The sequence below is a fragment of the Pipra filicauda genome, unplaced genomic scaffold (assembly GCF_003945595.2).
Source record: "Pipra filicauda isolate LSUMZ 115617 unplaced genomic scaffold, ASM394559v2 scaffold83_size3615187_pilon, whole genome shotgun sequence".
Taxonomy (NCBI): Eukaryota; Metazoa; Chordata; class Aves; order Passeriformes; family Pipridae; genus Pipra; species Pipra filicauda.
In genome coordinates, this window is record NW_024105020.1 from 3,022,152 (window position 1) to 3,043,860 (window position 21,709).

Below are 21,709 nucleotides of genomic sequence, written 5' to 3' on the forward strand. Positions count from 1 at the left end.
TAAACCACTGCCACGAAAACACCCTCCCCAGAACGGGACAAAGCACAGAGGATTCATTTACTGGTGTGAAGCAACAAGCTGCTCTTTATTTCAAACAGCTCTAGGAGGTGTTTATTAGCACGGTGTGAACTCAAAGGTGAAATTCACGACTATGACTTCTTGTCACTAGTGAGCAAGCGGGTCATACGGGGCACCGAGACACGTCATTCGTGTGGCACTGACGGGCAGAGGGAGAAACCCTCACACAGCAGGCCAGGGGTCGGCCCTCAGGAGAGACAAGTTCAGGATGTACCTCCTGCAGCTGACCACGGGGAACGAGCGCCCAAGTGCTGGCGCCGCCAAGCCTTTCCTGGGGCTCTCCCGAAACCATACACCCCCAAAAGCACAACCTAAAAAGGGGACACGCTGCGGAAAGCGCCGCGCCGTGTACACGCCCCCGCCCGGCTCCCGCCGCAGCTGCTGAAGAGGGCTTGCGAGACAGTGCCATTTATAGCCGCGGCCGAGGAGAGCGACAGGCCGCCCAGCCAATGAGCGGTGCCATCCGCGGCGGCGCCCATTGGCTGCCCGCGGTGCCGGCGGGTGGGCGGTGCCGGCTCCGCGCGCTCCATGGCGCCTGGGGCGGGGGGCGGTCGCCGGGTCCGGGCGCGCCGCTGACGCGGGGGGCGGGCGGGGAAGGGAGCGAGAGCCCCGGCAGAGTCTGCACAGCCCCCGCGACCTGCGGGTCCGCCGCGCCGGAGCGCCGCGCACAGGTGAGCTCGGCAGCGGCGGTCAGCGCGTCCCGCTCCGCCTGCGCGCCCTGCGCCCCCGCGGACCGCCGGCTCGGCTCCGCAGGGTCCAGGGACGGGCGTCTCTCCGCATCCTCCGGAGCGGGAGTGCGGCGGAGGCGCTTCCCCTCGCCGCGGGTCTCTGCGGTGTCGCAGGCGGGAGGCTGGGGGCCGTCCTGGTCCGCCATCTGCCCGCCCGCACCCCTCTGCGCTCCCGTGCACCTGCGTGGCGGTGCGGGCAGCGCCGGCCGCTCCTCCCCGGGACTTGCTGCCGCCTCCTGCCTTCGCCCTCTGCCCGGGGGTGCCCGCGGGGGTCTGGGGCAGAGCGGCGTTGCACCCCCTTCCTCTCCGACTGGGGCGCCCGGGGGAGACCCCTCTTTCAGCCCTTTCTCCTGCTCCTCCCCTCTCGCCGGGCTCCCGAGGGCGTTCGGCGGAGTTTGCAGTTTCCTGCGCCTCTTCCTTCCCTCCGCAGCCCCGCCGCGATGCCCCGGGCGCCGCGCAGCTCCCCGGACCGGCGCTCTCCGTCCCTCCCTCCCCTTCGTCCCCGTCTCTCTCGCCCTCTGCCGCCCGGCAGAGCTGCCGGCGCCCGATGCCCATCTCCCCCCGCTCATTTTTCGCTTCCCGGACGAGATGGACACGACCGGGGCGGTAAGACACCGAGGGAGGTCCCGACTAACTCAGGACGGTTTCCACGGAGGCAGCCGATTCCCCCCTTTCCCGGGTTTAGGGGCTGCGGGGTGGCGGCTCCAGGCTGCGCGCCGTGGTGTGTGCTGGAGCTTGTCAGTGGAAATAAGGTGGAAAAGCCCCCATTTAGCAAATCTCCGCCACCTTTTCCTTCTTGCTATCTTTTACTCGCGTGTCGCTCTCCTCTGCCTTCAAGAACAACCCTTTCAATGCAACGCTGCTGCCGTGGTAGGTGCTTTCGCGCCCTCCCGGCAGGATGGGGTCTGGCTCATCCTCTCGGAAGTCTGGCACTGTTCATTCTATGATCCCGCACCATCCAGCCCTTCAGCAGCTGTGTGAAGAGCCTTTGCAGGCTCATTGAAGTGCATCAGTTTTTATGGTTTGCGGTTGGGAATACGCTTTGTATGTATTTTAGGAGTGTCTGGATACGTTCAGAAACTTGTTCTTTTATTTAAGACTTGATTCAGTAGGGTGCTGCTCAGCATCCAAGAGGTGCCGGAACCTTCAGCACCCATGGCCTTCAGCATCCAGCTGGGTCGTTCCCTTCGTTCTGCAGTGGGAAAGGTTCAGGTTATAACGATGCTGGCAAATTTCATAGGCTTCATCTGTCTAGTTATGCCCTATCATACCGTCATCTCAGACTGGATGACCCCTCAGTTACATTTGTTTAGATTGTGTTGCAAATTATTAAAGAAACCTAAAGTGACCAGCTGGGAGTTAAATAATTTATGTGCATCTACACATGTGTTTCTGCTGGTTTAGCTATATGCATTTTTAAAAGCTGGGACGTGTCTGGTTCATGCATGGCCTTGATGTATGCAGTTTGATATAGTGAAATGCTTGAATAACCATCTAAGTACTGCTGAGCTGCTGGTGCCTGTGCTAAGAGGAGTGGTTGCAGCACCCAAAGAGAAGGATGAAAGCAGAACCAGCCAACTCAAACCCATGATAATTATTGATTTGACACGATTTTGTGCACGTTGACTGACAGTTGAATCACGTTGCTACTGTTCTTTTTACTTTTTGGTTTTCTGATTTTTTCTGACTGTATTTTTTGTGGATTCCAGTAGCACAGTGAGAGGCCCTGATCGCAACATCTCGATTTTGTTGCAGCAGATGTAAAAATGATGCTCACATTTTTGGCAAGGCATATGGTTCACTTTCCTTGCGCTATCAGTTGATATTTCTGCTTGCCTGATTGCCCTCTCTCCTTGTGTATTGGACCAGCTGTCAGTTGCCCCCACTGGGATAATCCATCTAACTTGCAGCCTGGTCCTTTGTGCACACCTGAGCTGCTCCAGAGACATCTGACAGATGCTAAAATAATGGGAAAAGTAGATTACAGTTTAGGCATCCTTGCTTCAGAGACACTTTAGAGTTAAATTGTTGGTGCCATTGATCTTGTGGGTGTCCTAGTTGCTTATTCTCGTAGTCTGGGAATCACCTGAACTTCCTAAATTCATGTAGACAGTCCTTATAAAAACCTTGGGATTTGGGATCTTTGCCTCTCTTTGCTATTAAAGTTTATCCAGACTTTTAACTTCTCACTGGATTACTATTGCCTTCCCTTCTGGCTTTTATTATGTCCGTCTCCTTTTCAAAGTGCTGGTACCGATGATATTTCCTCGCATGCCGTGCTCTCTGTGTTAGCTTTCTACAGGTGTCTTAGTTGTCTTTATCCCTCATAGGTGTCTTAGTTGTCTTTATCTCTCATTGAGTTGAATTCAAGTTTCTGTTATCCTAAGGCCTTTCACAGCTCTTTCTGTTCCTGCTCATTATTTTATTTCTTACTGAATTTTACCATCCACTGTGTCTGCTTCCCATGTACTTGCATTTGTTCCTTTCCTCATAGGTACTATGCGCTTTCAGAGTTAATGTTTAAAGCCACAAACCTATCTGTGCATAAAGTTTCTCAAAAGAAATTATGCTAGTAACATTGTAGGTGAGGTAATTGTGGTCCAAAGGTAAACACTTTCTGAAACGTGGATGTTGTGACCAAGATTTGAACACAGGAGCATGTAGTTCTGTTGTTCTCTTCTGTTCTTTTTTTAACCGTGCCTGTTGGTTATGTCTTGTTTTGCGAGCTCTTTGGTGTGCTGTGATACAAGCTTGGGAAGAGTAGTTCAGATTTGACTGGAATCTCTTGATACTGTAATAATAAAAAGTATTTTTCACTCTGTTGTTCTAAATGCAGCAAGGCAAGAAAATGACAGAGATTGCTTCCAAGGAAAATTCAGAGCAAATTATTTATTGCTGAGTAACATACTTGTATCAGGTATAGTTTATAGTGGGGAAAAAAAACTGGCAGTGCCTTGAAAGAATGTTGACTGCTAATGTTTGAACTACTGTAAAAGATGATTTAATGCTTTGGAAACAAGTCTCTCCCCCTCTTTTTCTTTTTTTTTTTTTTTTTTTTTAGTTGGTTTATTTATTGCCCTATATTCTCTTTGTCTTGCTTAGTTAGGACAGGATGATTAGATGTTGGCTGTGTTTGACCAGCGGAGGATTTTCTAATCTCAGGATATGGAGCCTTCCTCAAGGATAAAACTGACCTGTTGGTAACTTATGTTTTGTCCTTGTGCCTGTGTGGTGGAGAGATAGAGGAGGGATATGGTCATGTGGCTTTTTATGGGGCTTTTGGGTTGTTGCCAGTTGGTATAGATTGAGCAGTCAGTGCATATGTGACTGTAGTCTGTGCTTTAGCTGCAGCTGAGATAGGAAAAAAATGGTTGTGGATGGGTCAAATACTCTTGCACTGAGCAGAGAAAGATGAGCGATGTGGGTTTGTAAATCTGGTCTCTCATTTTGCTGTGCACGGTTCTGCTGCTGCAGTTACATGAGGCCCTCACTGATTTCAGAGGGGTTTTGCTCAAGTAAGGACTTAAGAGTGGAGCCTTGAGTTGCTGCTTCCTGAAAGCAGCTTTTGTATCGGTTCATTACCTGCTGGGTGACTCGTGACCTTGCTTCAGTTTATATTAAAATTGTAATGTTGGCGATGTGTATGTTTGTCCTTTAATGACTGAATTTATGTGAAATACAGCTCCCCCAGGCACAAGCGGCCTTAGAAAAGGGACACATTCCTCTAACAAGTTCTGTTCTCTGAGCCAAGAGCGAGGTGCGCGTAAGACACAGCAATGAACGTGTAGTGTATTTCGGTTCTTGGGGGGCGCTTGGAAATATTTTTTGGCATAATCTCTTAAATTTCGTTTCCTTTAAACAGGACTAGAAGAATAAAGAGAAGTTTGATTGATGAGAACTGTAAGAAAGCATGCAACAGTTTGGAATGGATTGATTTATGATACATCTGGTATGTGAGAGCTACATATTGTGTCGCTATTGTCCAGCTGCTCCTGGTGGACTTCAGCTAACTTCATTGCAGCCCAACAGATAGATCCTCATCACTAATAGAACATAAACAAGTGTGATGCTGAAATGAGATGAGGCTCCGAAATGGAACTGTGGCCACCGTGTTAGTTTTCATCACTACTTTCCTCAGTTTGTCCTGGTATACTGCATGGCAAAATGGGAAAGGTAAGTAAAAAGCTCCAAAACCAAATTAACCTTCACAGGGCTGCATGGCTGTGTGCTGCTGCTGTATGATAGCAATCTGTAAATTGCTTGTTGACTAGCTCTGCTACAGAAGGTACTGCCTTGATGAGGAATAAACACCTGCTAGTAAGTCCAGGAAAATTAACTTGGAGTGATCCTGATCTAAAAAGAAAAAAAAATGTACCTGAAGAAAAACAAATGCTGCTGTTGGAGGAGTTGGTTGGTCAAGACTGAATAGTTGTGGTTCAGGTTTTTTTCCTGGTTTATGGTTGTTGGAAAACCATATGTTTGTTTTTGATTCGTGGTTTATTTATTTATTTACCCATGTAACATATGGCCAATGGACCCGACTAGAGAATGTTATTTTTGGTGCTGCTTTCTGTCTTCCCTGATGATTTAGTGATGACAGTGGCAAACTGCCAATCAACACCATTGAAAGACTTTTCTTGCTGTCTTTGAATGAAATTTAAAATACTTTCTGTCAGAGTATCATGTAAGAAATGAGCAAATTGACCAAGTAATGGGAAATGCATGTATTATAACCACATAAACAATTTTCTAAAATAATTAAGTAACTATTGTGTGTAGTAGACTTTCACCTTTTTATATATCTTTGATCTTACTGCACTCCTTGTGAACCCTGAAAAATTCATTTTTCCTGAGGGTTGGGACTCTTTACTGAAAGTAGGGTAATTTGGTTTTATTCTTCAGTAAAGCAAATAAACTTGTTCAGCAATGTTTTCTAGAAGAAGAAAGGATTGTTCTTTTATTTTATAAACGTCTGAACTCTTGAAAAATAGTAGACTACATCCTTCAAAGACCAAGTAATTTAAAAACTAATTTTGTCTTCAGTGATTGTTTGTTCTTATTATTCTGCTGAGAATATTATCTTCAGTTGAGCCTCAGGTCCAGGAAGAGGAAACTGAGGCTTTCCATGAATACTGTCTGTTGTAGCATAGCCAACTCGTAGCCCTTATTTAAGTATAAAAGAGGCAGATGAGTTCTGTGTCATATTGAATATTTTTTTCCCACTGGGCATTTGTGGGAGAAGCAGATGCCTTGTGGTGTGATTCTGCTGTAGCAGTTGGTTGGTAGGCTACCCTTCTGAATGCAAGCAGTAGGAAAAAATGTCAGCTTCTCAAGGTTGTGGTAATATATAGATCTTTTAATTGGACAGCAGAAGTGTAGATGTGCCAAAGACAGACAAGAAGAGAGTATCTGAATAGCACTATAAGTAGTATTTTCTTCATTTTGACTAATAGCAAATTCAGTAGTTATATTTTTATTAATTTCTTGCTGAAGAACCTCATAAGAATTTTGCTTTCACTTCAGCAAAGATAGATATCTATGAAATTCTTTGTCATGGTGTTTTTTCTTTCTTACATGATACATGATTTACATGTCTTGGTCTCTTCTGTCAAAGCGTAACACAAGGAAAAGTCTCTGTTAAAAGAAGTTAACAAAAATCTGCTATTTGGGGCTTTTGTTAGTCAGACTGCTCTTTTTTATACTTTTTTTTTCCATCTGAATGCTCAGAATCAATACTTCCTTAGTGTTGGTATAAAATTTCTGCATTTATCTTCTTCAGATCTTGCTGTTGAGCATTAGGATGGTAATTTGTTAAATAAAAATCAGTGTAATGATATATCAGTAATGTGTTAATTAATCATAAATCATAGTTACAAAACTAAAGTCTAAATCACCTGTTCTTAAGGTGTTGCTTCAAGAGAAGTTTATACATAGAACGTTATTTTTTAAATTTTGCGTAGGTTATCCAAAATCAAAACAGATTGGAGTTAATTTAGTACCACGTTTTCATTCAGCGCACCAATGGAAAAGATTCTGAAACTGATGATAAATATTTGCCAAGGTTTTTTGTCCAGCTTGATGTAATTTTATGTTTATTTAGTAAGCCTAGTGGGATGGTATTTTAATTGATAATGTTTTCATTACACATTTTTTGAGTGGCTCAGTTTGAAGAAAACAGTGCTTTCTGTTTCCATTCACTGAAGGGCTGTTGGACGTCGCATACTTTGATTATCATATTTTGTTATTCATTACATTTATATTGCATTTAGATTCCTGTATGTTTAAATCTTCAGATAGCAAAGTAAATCTACAGTAGGAAAGAAAATACTATTTACACTTTCTGAAAGAAAAAGCAACCTCCCTCAAATTACTCAGTGATAACCGAAACAAATTTTGTTTTTTAAAGCAGAATCATAGTGCTTCTTTCCAACAACCCTAATCCAGTCTTCAAGTGATTCATTTTAATTTAGAAACTAGGATCTTGGATAATTATCACCTAACATGCAGAATCATTTGTAGAATACCAATTAAGACTAGGAATATATGATATTTTTGTAGATCATATCTTCCCCTAGTAAATATAACTAGTTTTAGTCTATACAGAATAGGATTTAGACACTTCAAAGTGATACAGACTTTGGTACTGCTTTAAAGTGCAAAAATTTGTCTCTGCAGAACAATGCTTTGCAAACTTCAAGGATATGCTGAAAAATTGTCAGGAGCTGACAGAAATACTCTGTCTGAAGTGCCATCGCTGGAAACAGCATGGCTTTAGCTTACCCTGTGGTCTGATTATGTAAATAACATTTCACAAGGCAGACACAATGGCCAATTATATGTTTTGCTTTTAAAGTAACTGTATTTGAAGAAGGTTGACTGAAATATCTGTGGTCCTTTGAGAGAGTCTTCAAAATTAGCCCAAGATCTTTGTCGCTTTCTGGGCCTCATGCAGTGTATAGTAGCACTGGAGTTGCAAGGATGCAGTACAAGCCCTGAATACACATGGGAAAGACCTCTCGTGAGGGATTCTTGAACAACAGTTGTAAGGCCTCTTTCTAGGGTTAAAAACGTGCTATGGTTAGCATAAGTTAAGTAGATGTTGGAAATCAAAATTACAAAATGCTGATTACTGTGGTGCACAGAAGGACCACTTTTAAAGGATCTGCAATCACTTCACATTCACAGTTAGTTCAGTGTAAGATGTCCTTGAATTCCTCCTATGACTGAGCTCTTATGCAAGGAATAACTTTATGCTTAATACCATCTCTTTTGACTGAATCGTGCTTTCTGGGACTACTGACCTGCTCAGGGTCACAGGTCTTCACCATCTCCTCTGAGTTCTAGAAAAGTGTGGTGTATTTTATCCTAAAGGCACTGCTTTTAAGAAGATCTAACCATTACAGATCAGTGCTGTGTACCTATTACACCAGTCACAAAAATGACATCAAAGCTGTGTAGAGAGTGTAGTCTTGATGCTTTTTAATGTGACTATTGGTTTGAGTACATAATGTTCCGGGAAGAGCACTATGCTCCATGATGCTCAAGAACCTCCTCTTCTTACATCAACAAACTTCCTAATCCTAATTCATTGTGGAAATTGGGAAGGAAAGTAAATAATTTCACTGAATTAGGGCAAGCACAGTAGGATTTAATGAAAGTATTTTTTCATTTAAAATATGCACGTTTTGTTCTTGGCCAAAGACGGTTGTTGGCAGTGTCTTACATGACTTTTAGAAGGCATTTGGCTACTTGAAGTGTGAGAACAAGTGTGGAATATATATTGTGAAAATCTGGTGCAGTTTAGCCCTTCAAGATTGGCTGAACTATGTCATTTTTGTAGCACTCTGAAAACAGTGGTGTATTTCATCATTCTCCTTTGAAGATGAAGAATTAGTTGGAAAAGCTTCTGGTTTTCAGTTCATCCAAGAGTGTTACCGTAACTGTAGAATTTTCTCACTGTATGAGGATGGCTTATTTTGGTATGCTGATATAAATTCACATGTGAAGACCTCTGAGAGAACTTGTGAGATATTTAGCTCGCTTCCTAATTTACTAAATATTCGCTCATACTTAAGCAATGAAGGTTGGAGCTACTGTTTCCTTTTAAGCATGATGTCTTCTCTCATTTGGAGAGAAAATAGCCTGGAATTTATAATAAAACTGTTTTCTTCTCTCTCCTCTGGCTGTTTTCATGAAATTAAAATTACCATGTTGTTTCTCAGCCACAATAATCGTAAGCGTTCAAAAACATCTAAACTTAGCAACAAGGATAAGAAAACCTGACTGAGAGGAACCTGACAAAAAGCCTCAGCCAATGGTGGAAAATTTTGGCATAAGAAAGCAAAATATTTATTCCCAGAGGAGGAAGAGTCCTATAGAAAGAACCATAGAGGAAACAAGACAAGGAGGACAGAATCTCTCTTCCTTCCCCTTCCCCCCACCTCTTTCTCTCTCTCTGTTTTTCCCCCTTGGCAGTGGTTATGCAATATTCTCTTGTAAAAAAAAAAAAAAAAAAAGGTGAGAAATCTGAGAGATGCATGTTAGTATTTTGCAACCATAACCCACCTTAGTTTATACTTTGATCCCAAGAGAAGCTGTTATTCAAGTGAATGCTGCTACAGCCTTCTGGCTGCATGTTCTGATTTTCAGAGTTATGTGCTGATTTCCCACTGATGTGAGTTAAGACAAACCAATCAAAAAAGTTCAATGGACTACAAACTGGGAAGGGTGAAGGCAGGGGAAGGGGAGGGATGGGCTGGTATGCTAAAGTAGAAAGTGTTATAACAATTTATGCCAGTTTGGAGAAGAGAGGTCTCTTTCATTTCTGTTAAATAGAAGGGAAATGTTGGGGTTTTTTTGGAAGTCTGTTACAGATCTTAGAGGAGCTGAAATTAAAGGAAATAAAAGGGTTTTTTTCTTTTTAACACCAACATATGAATGTTACTCTGGTCTTTATCTAAAATACACTTCAAGCTTGTTTTCAACAACAGATTGGCCTATAACTTAAAAAAAGGAATTGAATTTCGTTAAACCTGGAATGTAGATTTGGAATGGTTACTGAGAGTCCTGTGGAGGTAGTGAACACCCTGTCCCAGTTGAATCAAGCAGAAGAGGTATATATATTGCTGCTTAGGTGGGCAGTGTTTAGGTCTGAAGTATCTTTTTGTTTGTCTTATGCCTGTTGCACCAGAACTCCTCTGGCACCAGTGATTTTTGGAGAACTGCAGTGAAAAGGATTGCTACCAAAGGGGCTTTTGCAGCAATGCCTTCTTCCTTGATTTTTTTTTTAGTAACCTGCTATCCAGGTTAGCCAAATAGTTTATGGGATTATAAAACTTGGTTGCTCTCAGAGCATTTAACGTCATGTGGCTCAGCCAGCATCTTGAGGTGCTGCTCTGATTACGGCCCAGTTGTTAGAGTTGGAGAAAGGCTGTACTTTTGCTCAGTGTGACTTCTAATACTTCTTTATACTGAATCTTCTATGCTTGCATTACTCCCCTAAAATCCTGATTGTTACTCACATCCACAGACTATCATGTGATTAATTTAACCAAGCCAGGAAAGACAGTTGCATCTGACAGAGCTACTCATATCCTACTGTAAGAGATGTATTTTACAAATGTACAATGGATTGTAAGCCAGTAACTGTGTTCCTAGAGTAGTTAAAATAGATATATGGTCATATTTTAATAGTGAGCAAGAGGGGCTTTGCAGTAATCTGTTGTATTTTTGGTGGTGGTTGATATTTTCCTTAGTGAATCTGGGTGGTGAGAGGGAGATAATTCTTATTGGATTTCAAACAGCACCATGATGAGAGGAGCAGCAAAGGTAGACAAAGAGGTTCAAGTTTAAAATAAATTAGGCAAATTGGAGACCTAGTCAGGAAGGGGGGTGAATAGAGGGTTGAAGGTAGGGGAAAATGCTGCAGTCAAAACATGGGGCACAGTAAAGAAGAAGAAAATCAAATGTATACATAAAGAGTGGGGAAGAAATTTGATGTTAGCATGATAGTTAGGAATGAAAGTTTACTGTAAATCCCATGCTAAGTGTACTTATCATGTTATTGCAGAAAACAGAAGAAATTGTACAAAAAAGGGGTGTAAGGAAATAAGTATAAAGTCTACTGCTCCAGCAAGGCACAGGAAGTCTTCTTTCTGCTCTGCTTCTGTATGGTGCACTGCAAAGAAAATAGATTCATTAGATGGGATTCAAAGAAGCAACAAGTGATCAAAGATTCAGAAAGCCTACCCTGTAAGGGAAGGATAGGTGCCCTGACATTCCTTAGCTTAAAAGAAAGGTGTGAGAAGAGAGAGAGAGAGAGAGAGAGAGAATTCTGAAATACTCTAAAAGTTCTTGCCAAGAAGGTCTTGCCAAAGGAAATAAAAAAGGACATCATCTATTGTTTGTGGCCATAGTGAATAACAGGATATAAGGGACTGAAATTGAAAGGGAGAACAAGGTTAGGTAGTGGAAACAGTTTTTGTGATAGCGAGTATAGTTACATACTGGAGTAGATTATTGGCGAGGTGTCAGTGGTGAAGAATTTCCATGTAGGCATTTGCAAAAATAAGTTAAACTGGCAATGACAAGTAAAAGACACTGATACCATAATTGGTACCAAAGACTGGGGCTAGCACAAAAAGAGTGAGTTACACTGGTCTTTAAAATCAATATGACGCTTACAAAATAAGTCTTAGCTAGGAAAGACCTACAGCTGGCAAAAATACTCTAACTTGGAACTAGTGATCATGCTGAGATGAGTTTTGAGTGGGGGGCTGGACTACATGACCCCCAGAAGTTCCTTATAACCTAAATTAATGTAGTTATTCTTGACCTTTGCTGGGCTTATCTCTTCTAGTGCCAAAAGCAACATGACAGTGTATTTCATTGCTTAATAATAATGATGTTTGCATGAGATATGTGAGAGTTGCCTGCGATTATAATAAAACTTGATCCCTTAAAATACATAAAATGCATGCTTGTATTTTAGCAGAATCCTTTATCTGTTTATTGTTAATCTCTTATTGTTATTAGCAGTAAACAGCCAATTCTATAACTAGGAACCATGAACATACCGTGTCAGAAAAATCCCAAAAAGATTTTTATTTTCTAGTATGATTTTGTATTTTTTTCTTTTATTTTTCTTCACTCACACTGTTTGGAGTAGTATCTTATTCAGTAACCTTATTCCTGCTGTGTAATTATGACTTTATTTGCTGCCTGAATAACAAAAAAGCCTTTTTCATTATTGATACAATTTTTAGGATTAGAGTCCTGTAAGTTGCTTCTTTTTAAGATGAGACACTGGTAAGTCTGTAATTTAGTTTTGTTTATAATGCACTATGTTTTGTGTTCTTGAACATGGCAGAAAGTGAAGAGAAAGCAGTTTCCTTGCTCACAGTGCAAGACTTTATTCCAGCTAGTCTGTACCTAAAAAGCAATTACTCTACAGTATTGTAGAGCTGTGCTTCCAGCTGCTTTTCTGGTTGTCTCCTCAGCTTTCATGCAGCTTTCTGTCTATTCCTGCGGATGCTTCCCGCAGATGTGCCACCCATCTATCTGACTGTAAACAACAGAAACCCTCTTCCTGCTTGTGACAGTATATAATTTTTCTGTGTAATGCTCAAAAAGAATTTAAAAGTTTCCTATGCTTATGAAGCACAAATATTGCTGTTGTAGCCTGCAGATACATCATGGTCTTGCATGTCAATGCCATGAACATTTTAAGTTTCCTCAGACAGTTTGGAGATGGGCTGAACTAAATCTTTTTTCCATTACAAATTACTAGTGAAGTACTTGTGCCAATAAACAGCCCTCATACTCAGTTGCACAGCCCCTAGACAAACTGTAGAGGTACCATTAGAGAGAGATTTGAATAAAAACAAATGTGATGGGATTACATTTGACTTACAAGGTTGTTGTTAATTTGCAGCAATATGTGAGCATGATGAAGCTTTGATCCTGAGTTTCTTGCAAGGAGGACAAGTTAGAAAGAATATGTTCTCAGAAACAGAGCTTGTTCAAGACAGTTGTCAAGGCACAACAAGGCACAAAGAAACAAGAAGCATCAGCAACCTCAACCCACTAATGTGTGGAAATAATAACCAGACTTCAACAATGGCTTGAATTTTGTGCCCAAGCTAATAAAAATTTCTAAAAGTTTCAGCACTTAAAATAGTGTTGTTAAATGGTGAGGCTGTAGCACTCTTCTTAGCAGTTATCTTTTGCTAGATGAATTTTCTTCTAATGTATGAAAATGTTAAACGTTTGACTGTGAATCAGCCATTACTAATCTCTATTTAGTTTAGGAAACTGCCTTTCCTTGCTGTAGTTTGTGGCTTGTATGTGTACATTTGTTTCTGAGAGGAAGGATAGGAATAGTTTGAAGTAAGAGCATCTTAATTTGTATGCACAGAAACTCACTGACTTATTGACAATTCTGTAGTAGAAACAAATCATGTTAAAGTGTTTGGAAGCTTTCAGGTTGTCAGAACTGGTTGCTTTTCCTGTGTGCTACTGTGTTCAACTTTCCTGTGTACTTTGTTTCCTTGGCCACATTGGACTGTAACTTACTTATACGGAGAATATCCAGCGTCTTAACCCTCAAAATCTGAGCCCCGAACGTTCGAGAGTATGTGAGCATATTAATGTGATGATTTTTGAAGAAGGTTTGGGATACACACACCTGTTTTTTTTTCTGGACATGACTTCTTTTTCTTTGTGGAAATCTTGCCTGGGCAGAAATCCTTCAGATGCAGAGCCTGCAGCCTCGGATGGGTGGATGCTGCTACACAGGCATCCTGTTGTTGACCAAATTACTGCATTACCAGAAATTCCAATTGTGTACGCACAGATTGTTTAAGTGTGCACAGTAAATGACACCTTTGGGAAATTTTCTGTAGGTGTGTATTTGTGATAAGTAGTTGCTGAGAGATTGTACAATAGTCTATGTGCTTTTGGGATGTCTGAGAGGGGTCAGTCACTCAGTTACTGCACAATTGGTTGGCATATTTGCTCTAAGTCACATTCTGGAGAATGTGTAGAGGTGAGTGTGGAAGTGTCAGGGTTAAATATTTTTGCTTTGCACAAAGGCTGTTTGCACTCTCTTGATCAGAGAGGCTCTAGACAGAAATAGGGGAGACCTTTCTGAAATTCACATGTAGACAATGATAAACCAGTGGCTTGGATAATGAATGTAGGATGGCTGTGGTTAAATTCTTTCAAAGTTGAAAGGTCACTGCAGCTTCTTTAGCATTAAAACATGCGACTGTATACTCTCTTTCCTTCTGTTACTCCTTCATAATACTTTTTTAGTCTGTCCTTCTGGCTTTGTCCAAATGTACTGTGGAATACAAATTAACCTTTATTAGCACTTGCAATTTGTGGAGTACAAATTAACATTGTATTCCTCTGAGTTTGGAGGAAACAGACTGTTAGGACCAGAGCCTCTGCTTGGTCCCACGAAGGTGTACCCTTCCCACCCCACAGTTTTGGCTCTCACTAGGCACACAAAGATACCAGAGTGCCAGGTGAGAGAGCTGGTTTATTTAAAACTCAAGACATAAGTTATATGTCTTAGTTTTGGATTGTTCATGATACTGCTGGTTTAATCCTCCTTCAGAGTGTAGAACAAACTGCTTGTGATTGTGTTTGTGGGTGTATTTTTGTACTTGATCCTTTTTTAAATTAGTGGAGAATAGCCCTCTGGGCCTCGCAAGAATCTGTGCTTCAGCTTTTTTCTTTTATCTTTATCTGGTGTTGAACGTGTTACTGTTTGTTCATGTTGCTGTGATTGTTAAATCTGCCATAGAAGAAAAAGGCATTCATGGCTACTTTACTGTGTTTTTATTGAAACATTATACATGCATTTTTCAAATGGAACTTAAATGCAGGAGACTGGTATATTAAAAGGGATGTTGCCATTTGTGGTATTTAGGTGGAACTGTAGAATTGGTGGCTGATGCAGTTGACTCTACCCTTCATTCTCAAAACATTCATCATCACGGCTAGGCTTCGCAAACGAAGATTTGGGAAGGGCTCTACCCGCATTTGCTACAAAGCGCACTGGTGGCTAAAAAGGCCAATACGAGATAGACAAGTCCAGTTGCAAAAGGCACAGCAGAAAGACTCCTTAGGTGGTATCAGCAAGACACGATTCTTTCTGCGTTGTCTTTTCTCTTTGATGGTGATCCTGCGTGCGTTCTCAAAAGAAGCAGCAGCGTTATCGATGGTGTGTCTCCAGACCTCCGATTGGAGGCCAGAGTAGACCAGTTATTTTGATCAATATGACCAAGGCTGAGATGTTGTTTCAGGAAGTCCTTATATCTTCGGGGCTCCTCTCTTGCGGCAGCCAGTGGCAAGTTCACCGTAGAGCAAGATCTTAGGGAGGCGGTGGTCCTTCATCCTTGAGGCATGCCCTGCCCAGCGCAGCTGTGTTCTCAGCAACACGACCTTGATACTCGTAACTGCTGCCTGTTCTAGAACAGATATATTGGTCACATAATCTGACCAGTGGATGTTTAGGATTGTACAGAGACAGCATTGATGGAAGCGTTCTAGGAGTCACAGGTGGTGGCAGTAGATGACCCATGATTTGGATCCATATAAAAGAGCAGACAGCACAATGGCTCTGTAAACACTGATCTTTGTACTTTTCTTCAAGTGTTTATTTTGCCAGACTCTTTTATGAAGCTTTCTGAAAGCACTATATGCCTTTGCTAACCTGTTGTCTATCTCTCCGTCAATCTTACCATCTGAGGAGATGAGGCTACCTAGGTAATTAAACTGCTGGACTGATTTGAGCTCTGGTTTGCCAATGGTGATATGGGGATGAAGGAAGACTTCCTGAGGTGCTGGTTGATGGAGAACTCCTGTCTTCTTTAAGCTGACTTCCAGCCCAAAGAGCTCAGCAGCGTCTGCAAAGCAGGATGTTAAACGCTGCAGAGCTGCTTCTGTGTTTGCAACAAGGGCGGCGTCATCAGCATAAAGAAGCTCCTGGACAAGATGGTTTAAGGTCTTAGTGTGGGCCTTCAGTCGCCTTAGGTTGAAAAGGCTTCCATCAGTACGGTATCGAATGTAGAATGAAGAGTAGTGTAATGGAAAAATAATTGAAAATATGTAATTAACACAGTGATTTGGAAAATTTAAATGAAAGTTAATTTTCTGCACTGAGTATTTTGTAGACACTGTTCTTGTCACCAAAATTTTTAAAATGTTACCTTCTTTTACCTTGTGACACATTCCAAAGGCCTTAGTAGAGTCTAACTAGAAGCTGATATTGTCTTGTCTAATCTCATGAAAACATGTTAGTTGCTGTTTCTGGACAGTTCTTTTCTTGTTTATGAGTTCTTTTGCCATAATTGAAATTCTGATCTGTTAGAGTTTATTATTTGTTCCAGCATTTGCATATGACAAACATGTCATATTGTCTGGTTCTCCTCCCTTGATCTTTTTTTAACACTAGTCACTATAGGAGGCATTGACTGGCTTTGGTTGCAGCTGTATAGCTTACGTTGTGTTTTTTTAGCAGCGCAGTTGACTGGTGCAACAAGAGCTGGACAAGGTAAAAAAGTAAGGTGATTTCAGATCAGTTAGTCGTTTCGATTTTCTTATGTGTTGTATGTCATGAATACAAGGAATAATATGAGTAACCTTTGACTAAAATTTCATCTCCTGTATTTTAAAGTACAGCTATAACTGTATAACAGCTATAACTATAGCTGATATGGAGGCATCAGATAAGTAGAAGATAAAAAGTGTAGAATGCAGGTTCAGTTAATCGTAGAATCACAGAATGGTTTGGGTTGGAAGTGACCTTAAAGACCATCTAGTTCCAACCCCCTGCCATGGACAGGGGACACCTTCCACTAGACCAGGTTGCTCAAGGCCCCATCCAGCCTGGCCTTGAACATTTCCCAGGATGGGGCATCCACAGTTTCTCCAAGCAACCTGTTCCCAGTGCCTTGCCGCCTTCACAGTAAAGAATTTCTAACTTACATCTAATCTAAACCCACCTTTTCTTAGTTTGAAGCCATTCCCCCCTACCCTGTTTCTATGTGCACTTGTAGGAACTCCCTCCTCAGCTCTTTTCTCAGCCCCCTTTAGGTACTAGAATGTGCTATAAGGTCTCCCTTCCAGACTGAACAATCCCAACTCTCTCAGCTTGTCTTCATAGGAGAGGTCTCCAGCCCTGTGATCATCTTTGTGGCCTCCTCTGGACTTGCTCCAACAGGTCCACGTACTGCTTATACTGTGGCCCCAGAGCTGGATGCAGCACTCTAGGTGGAGTCTCCTGAGAGGAGAGGAAGAGAATCACCTTCCTTGACCTGCTGGTCATGCTGCTTTTGATGCAGCCCAGGACACAGTTGGCTTTGGGGACTGCAAGTGTGCATTGCTGGGTTCTGTTGAGCTTTTTGTCAACCAGCACCTGTAAGCCCTTTTCCCCAGGGCTGCTCTCAATCCACCCAGCCTCTGCTTGTGCTTGGAATTGCCCCGACCCTGGTGCAGGACCTTGCACTTGGCCTTGTTGAACTTCATGCGGTTCACACAGGCCCACCTCTCGAGCCTGTCCAGGTCCCTCTGGATGGCATCTCTTCCCTCCAGCATGTTGACCACACCACACAGCCTGGTGTCATTGGCAGACTTGCTTAGAGTGCACTCATTTCACTGACCACATCACTGACAAAGATGTTAAAAAGTGCTGGTCCCAGTACTGACCCCTGAGGAACACCATTTGTTGCTGGTCTCAACTTGGACATCGAGCTGTTGGCTGCAACTCTGAGTGCAACCATTTAGCCAGTTCCTTATCCGCAGAGTGGTCCATCTGTCAAATCCATGTCTCTGCAGTTTGGAGATAAGGATGTTGTGCAGGACAGTGTCAAATGTTTTGCACAAGTCTGGCTGTTTGCAAGATGTGAGTGACAGGATTAGGGGTAGCTTGAACGATTACCGAATTGGTAATTTTCTAGGAACTTCTTTTCTCCTTCAAATCCTTTTTCCAGTTTTAACTTACCAAGTCAGTAACAAGGAGGATCAAAGACCTCACTTTCATGAATTCTGTTACAGCAGAGTAACAGAATTAATGTGTTGGTAAATGAAATTAGAAGTTCAGTAGGTTATAAAAAGGTGGTATGTAGAGAAATATTTTTCTTAAGAAAAAAAACACCCAAAAAACCCACAACCCACCACAAAAGAACTCCCCAGGAATTTGAAACCACTGGATAGCATGAATATTTTAATATCTTAATATAGGTTAATGTGCTTGTTTGTAGAAAGCAGCTGAAAGTGTTGACTGATATCTGAGGAGAAACATATAATGTCACAGATGACTTGTAGTTAAACTGGCTGTAAGGGGTTGAATTACCTAAAAGGTAATTGCATTTGTTTACATTGTCAGCAAATTTGTAAGTATTTCAGATGAAGGGGTTGTTTCTTGTTCTTTTTTAACAGATGTGAAAGAACTGTGTTTTACCAAGATTAGCTTTTGTAATTATTTTAAAGTTGAAATTATGATACCCTACAGAGATGCTGATTATAAAGCCACATGTTGGTAGGATCAGCATAAGTGGTTATGGCTTCTTTGATTTATCTTGTCAGAAATTAGTGTAATTAATTATTATGTGGGTTTTAGAAGATATTCTTGTTTATTGGTAGCAATAAAGTGTATATGTATACACATATATAAACTAAATGATGGAAGCAAATGTAAATGGATGCAAAATATATGCTTAATAGACACGTTTCTGCAGAAATGTAGAATGGATTGTTTTATTTTAATGTGTTAAACAAGGCAATGGAAATGCTTTCTTTTAGCCAATGTGCTTTTAGTCTTTCAGTGTTGCCAAGAACACAGGCTAGATACTGACCTGTCCTGTATCTTAAAGGTGTGTTTTAGTGCTATGATTGTAATGTTTCCTTAAACTGGAGCTTTGTGCTTGCTTGAGCAGTATAGAATTATAGCCTTGCTTTTTGACTGGTGGTGAGTTTGAAAAAAATAACCATGACATAATGGTCTTTGTAGAAGCTGTCCCCGTAAATTGTGTTCCTGTTTTTGAGGTAATACTGTGATGTTGAAGGTTTCCTAATTTCTTTTGCACTTTTGTACACTTTAAGTCCTTCTGCAAGACGTGTAAGAAATGTCCAAGTGGGAGGTTTTAGTAACAGTTATTTGAAGGTAATTTTTTTTCATTGTAAAGTGTTAATACCCAGGTTATGTGAATTCAATGCTTTGTATACTTAGCTGAGCTTTTCTTTTATTAATTTCTGAAATTGAACTCTTTGTACAATTAATGTCTACAACAGAAGTTGCAGTAATTTTTGTTTTTGGAAATAGAATCTTTGCTTTTTGGAAATAGAATCTATGAAGCTTTTATTTATTCCTCAGTGTTTCTATTCAGGGCTAGAGATGTGTTAAATACTGATTGCTTATTGTGGGACTGATTTAGGCTATGATTTCAGTGACCTTTTTATATCACTTTCCCTTTAAAGAAGAAATGCCAACAGAGGTGACAGTGCTTCTTAGCACTGGGAATAAAATAAAAATCAAATAGCTGGAACCTAAAAAGCCCTGAGGTTTATATTTATCTATAGTCCTGGGCAGTGTTGTTTACTAGGCAAAGAAGTGTGAATTCTAGTCAAGTTAACAGTCAGATCAGGACAAATAATTTGCAAATGTGACATTTCTTTTTTTGTTTGTTTGTTTTTCCCCATCACTGTAGCTTGCTGTTCTCTGTTTTAAAGGAGGACCTTCAGCTCAAGTGCTGCCAATACTCTTCCCAAACAAATCATGTGTTTAATTATCCTTATTGTCTGAGGCCAGTGTGCAGACAGAACACCATATGCTTCTGTTGACTTGACCTCCTTAGTCGTGGGTGTCTGGATTTTCTGATATATTATTCTTTTTATTCCTTTTATCCAGAGGAATGTTCAGACCCCCTGTCAGCCCTCAGCATTGGAGATTTGAGAGTGGTATGATAATGGGTTTTATGACTATGTAGGAAATTTTCTAAGTTGTGATCTTTCTGTATTGAAAAATTTGTATCTAGGTGCAAAGGTGTGTAATTGCATCTGGAAACATTTAGACTGTTCCTGGTTGCTCTGTCCAGCTATGAAAATACCCCTTAAGTAAATCAGTCATCAGTTGTCACCATTCTAGTTTGGTTTCTTCGACTATTTGATTGCTTAGGATTGTTTTTCCTCTAGGAAAACGTTTTATTCTGTGACTTTTTAGAAAAAAAATTAAACAAACCAATCTGCCTGATGTATCACTTCATGCTTCTATTTTGATTGGTAAGCTGCATAATTTTTAGTGTATTTATGTTAAAGATAGAAAAAATGGGAGGGGAAGTGGATTTCAGAGTCTGATCTGTTTTGTACTCCCATTTTTCTGCTTTCTTTGTATATGTGAAGTCTCTGAGAAGGCAGAGAGTTCTACTTTTTCGAGGGAATATTTACAGGTAAACTGATTCTGACATTTACAGTTCAAAATAGAAAGGTTTTGCCAGTTGATATTACAAAGGATCACATTCAGATTGCTTTAAAAATTTTAGAGAAAACAACTTCAGCTCCTGCTGGAAAGGAATGTTTAAACAAAAGTGTCTAGACTGGACTGGATCAGGCCCTGAAAGTTTCAAAGCAAGTGCTTCAGACTTGTGCTGGTGATTAGTTGGAGAGAAAAAAAACACATTATTTTGCTTATAGAGATCCTTGAAGCACAAAATGTGAAAAAATTGCAATGAGAAATTAAGTAATCAAAATCGAGTTATTTTTTAAAAACAGGAAATCCTGCAAAACCTTCACTCAAAAACAAGCTGTTCTTCACAATGAGAGCTCTTGAGTAAGAACTCTTTAAAATACTTCTGATCCTAATAAGTCCATTACTGTGTGGAAAACAAGGACAATAAACAGTAGCTCTACTGGGTTGTTTTGGTAGATTGAAATACTGAATTGCTAAAATGACCCTTCAGTTTGAGTAACAAGATTAGGGATAAAAGAATGACTTGTCCACTTGCATCTTGATTTTGTTTGTTTCCTGATGCAAAAAATGTTTTGTTATGATTAGGATGTATTTTTTTGTATGTGAATCATCTACCTTAATTTCTGTCTTTAATTTCACAGAGTATTATAAAACAATTGCATATTCTCTAATGCCTTCAAAGTAATAAAATAGCTTTATGAATGGGCATAGCTACAAATTCTGTAACTAAAAAAGCCCATAGGATCAAGTGTTCAAAGAGTACTGATAAAATTTGACCTTGAGCAGTTTTCTTAAGAGCTTTTATTTATAGCATGTCTGTTGTTAGCATTTACAGTGTACTTCTTTATTCCGTATTTGCATGGTTGATTGCTTTTCTGCTTCAGATTTTGTAACTCATCATAACTTGTTTATAAAAGGTTTTAATTTCACTTTAAGACCGGGGGAGCTAATAAGCTTATGTTGAGTAGTCATCCGTGGTAATATATTGTAACATTTCAAGGACACCATATATCAGCTTTTGACCAGTTCTGAGAGGAAATCAGAATCTGACTTGTACGCACAGATGAGATTTGATTTTTGGGAGGAAATTTTGTTAGCACTTTCTTTACTCTTCACTGTTCAAAATTTCTGGTTATGAATATGATTTGTGCGTACATACAGGTTTTGACATGTGATAATTATCTCAGCTTGCTACAGTGTTTTACTGTTTTTATAAGTCTAAATGTCACAGGAGGAGTCTGGAACATCTTTAATATCTCTCTTGTGTGGACGTAGCTTTTTGTCTACGCTTGTGTGATTGGTTTGACAATTCCTCTGCTCGCCTCTTCTCAGCTGGACATATGAGAATACGGTGCTTGATTTGTGCCTTATGAATATCTTCTGAGCTCTCGAGTCACTTCCAAAGGGCAATGGGAGCAATGCTTACATT

At 40.8% G+C, this 21,709-nt stretch overlaps 1 protein-coding gene across 1 annotated transcript in view; it reads left to right on the forward strand.

The window, feature by feature from the left end:
* Nucleotides 1-663: 663 nt before the first annotated feature.
* MGAT4A (alpha-1,3-mannosyl-glycoprotein 4-beta-N-acetylglucosaminyltransferase A) overlaps nucleotides 664-21,709 on the forward strand; it is a 78,709-nt gene continuing 57,663 nt past the window's right edge. Inside the window, exons 1-2 of the mRNA XM_027718078.2 lie at nucleotides 664-749; nucleotides 4,669-4,979. Of these exons, the coding sequence (XP_027573879.1) occupies nucleotides 4,886-4,979 (94 nt within the window). The 5' untranslated portion in view covers nucleotides 664-749; nucleotides 4,669-4,885. The remainder of the gene's footprint in view (nucleotides 750-4,668; nucleotides 4,980-21,709) is intronic.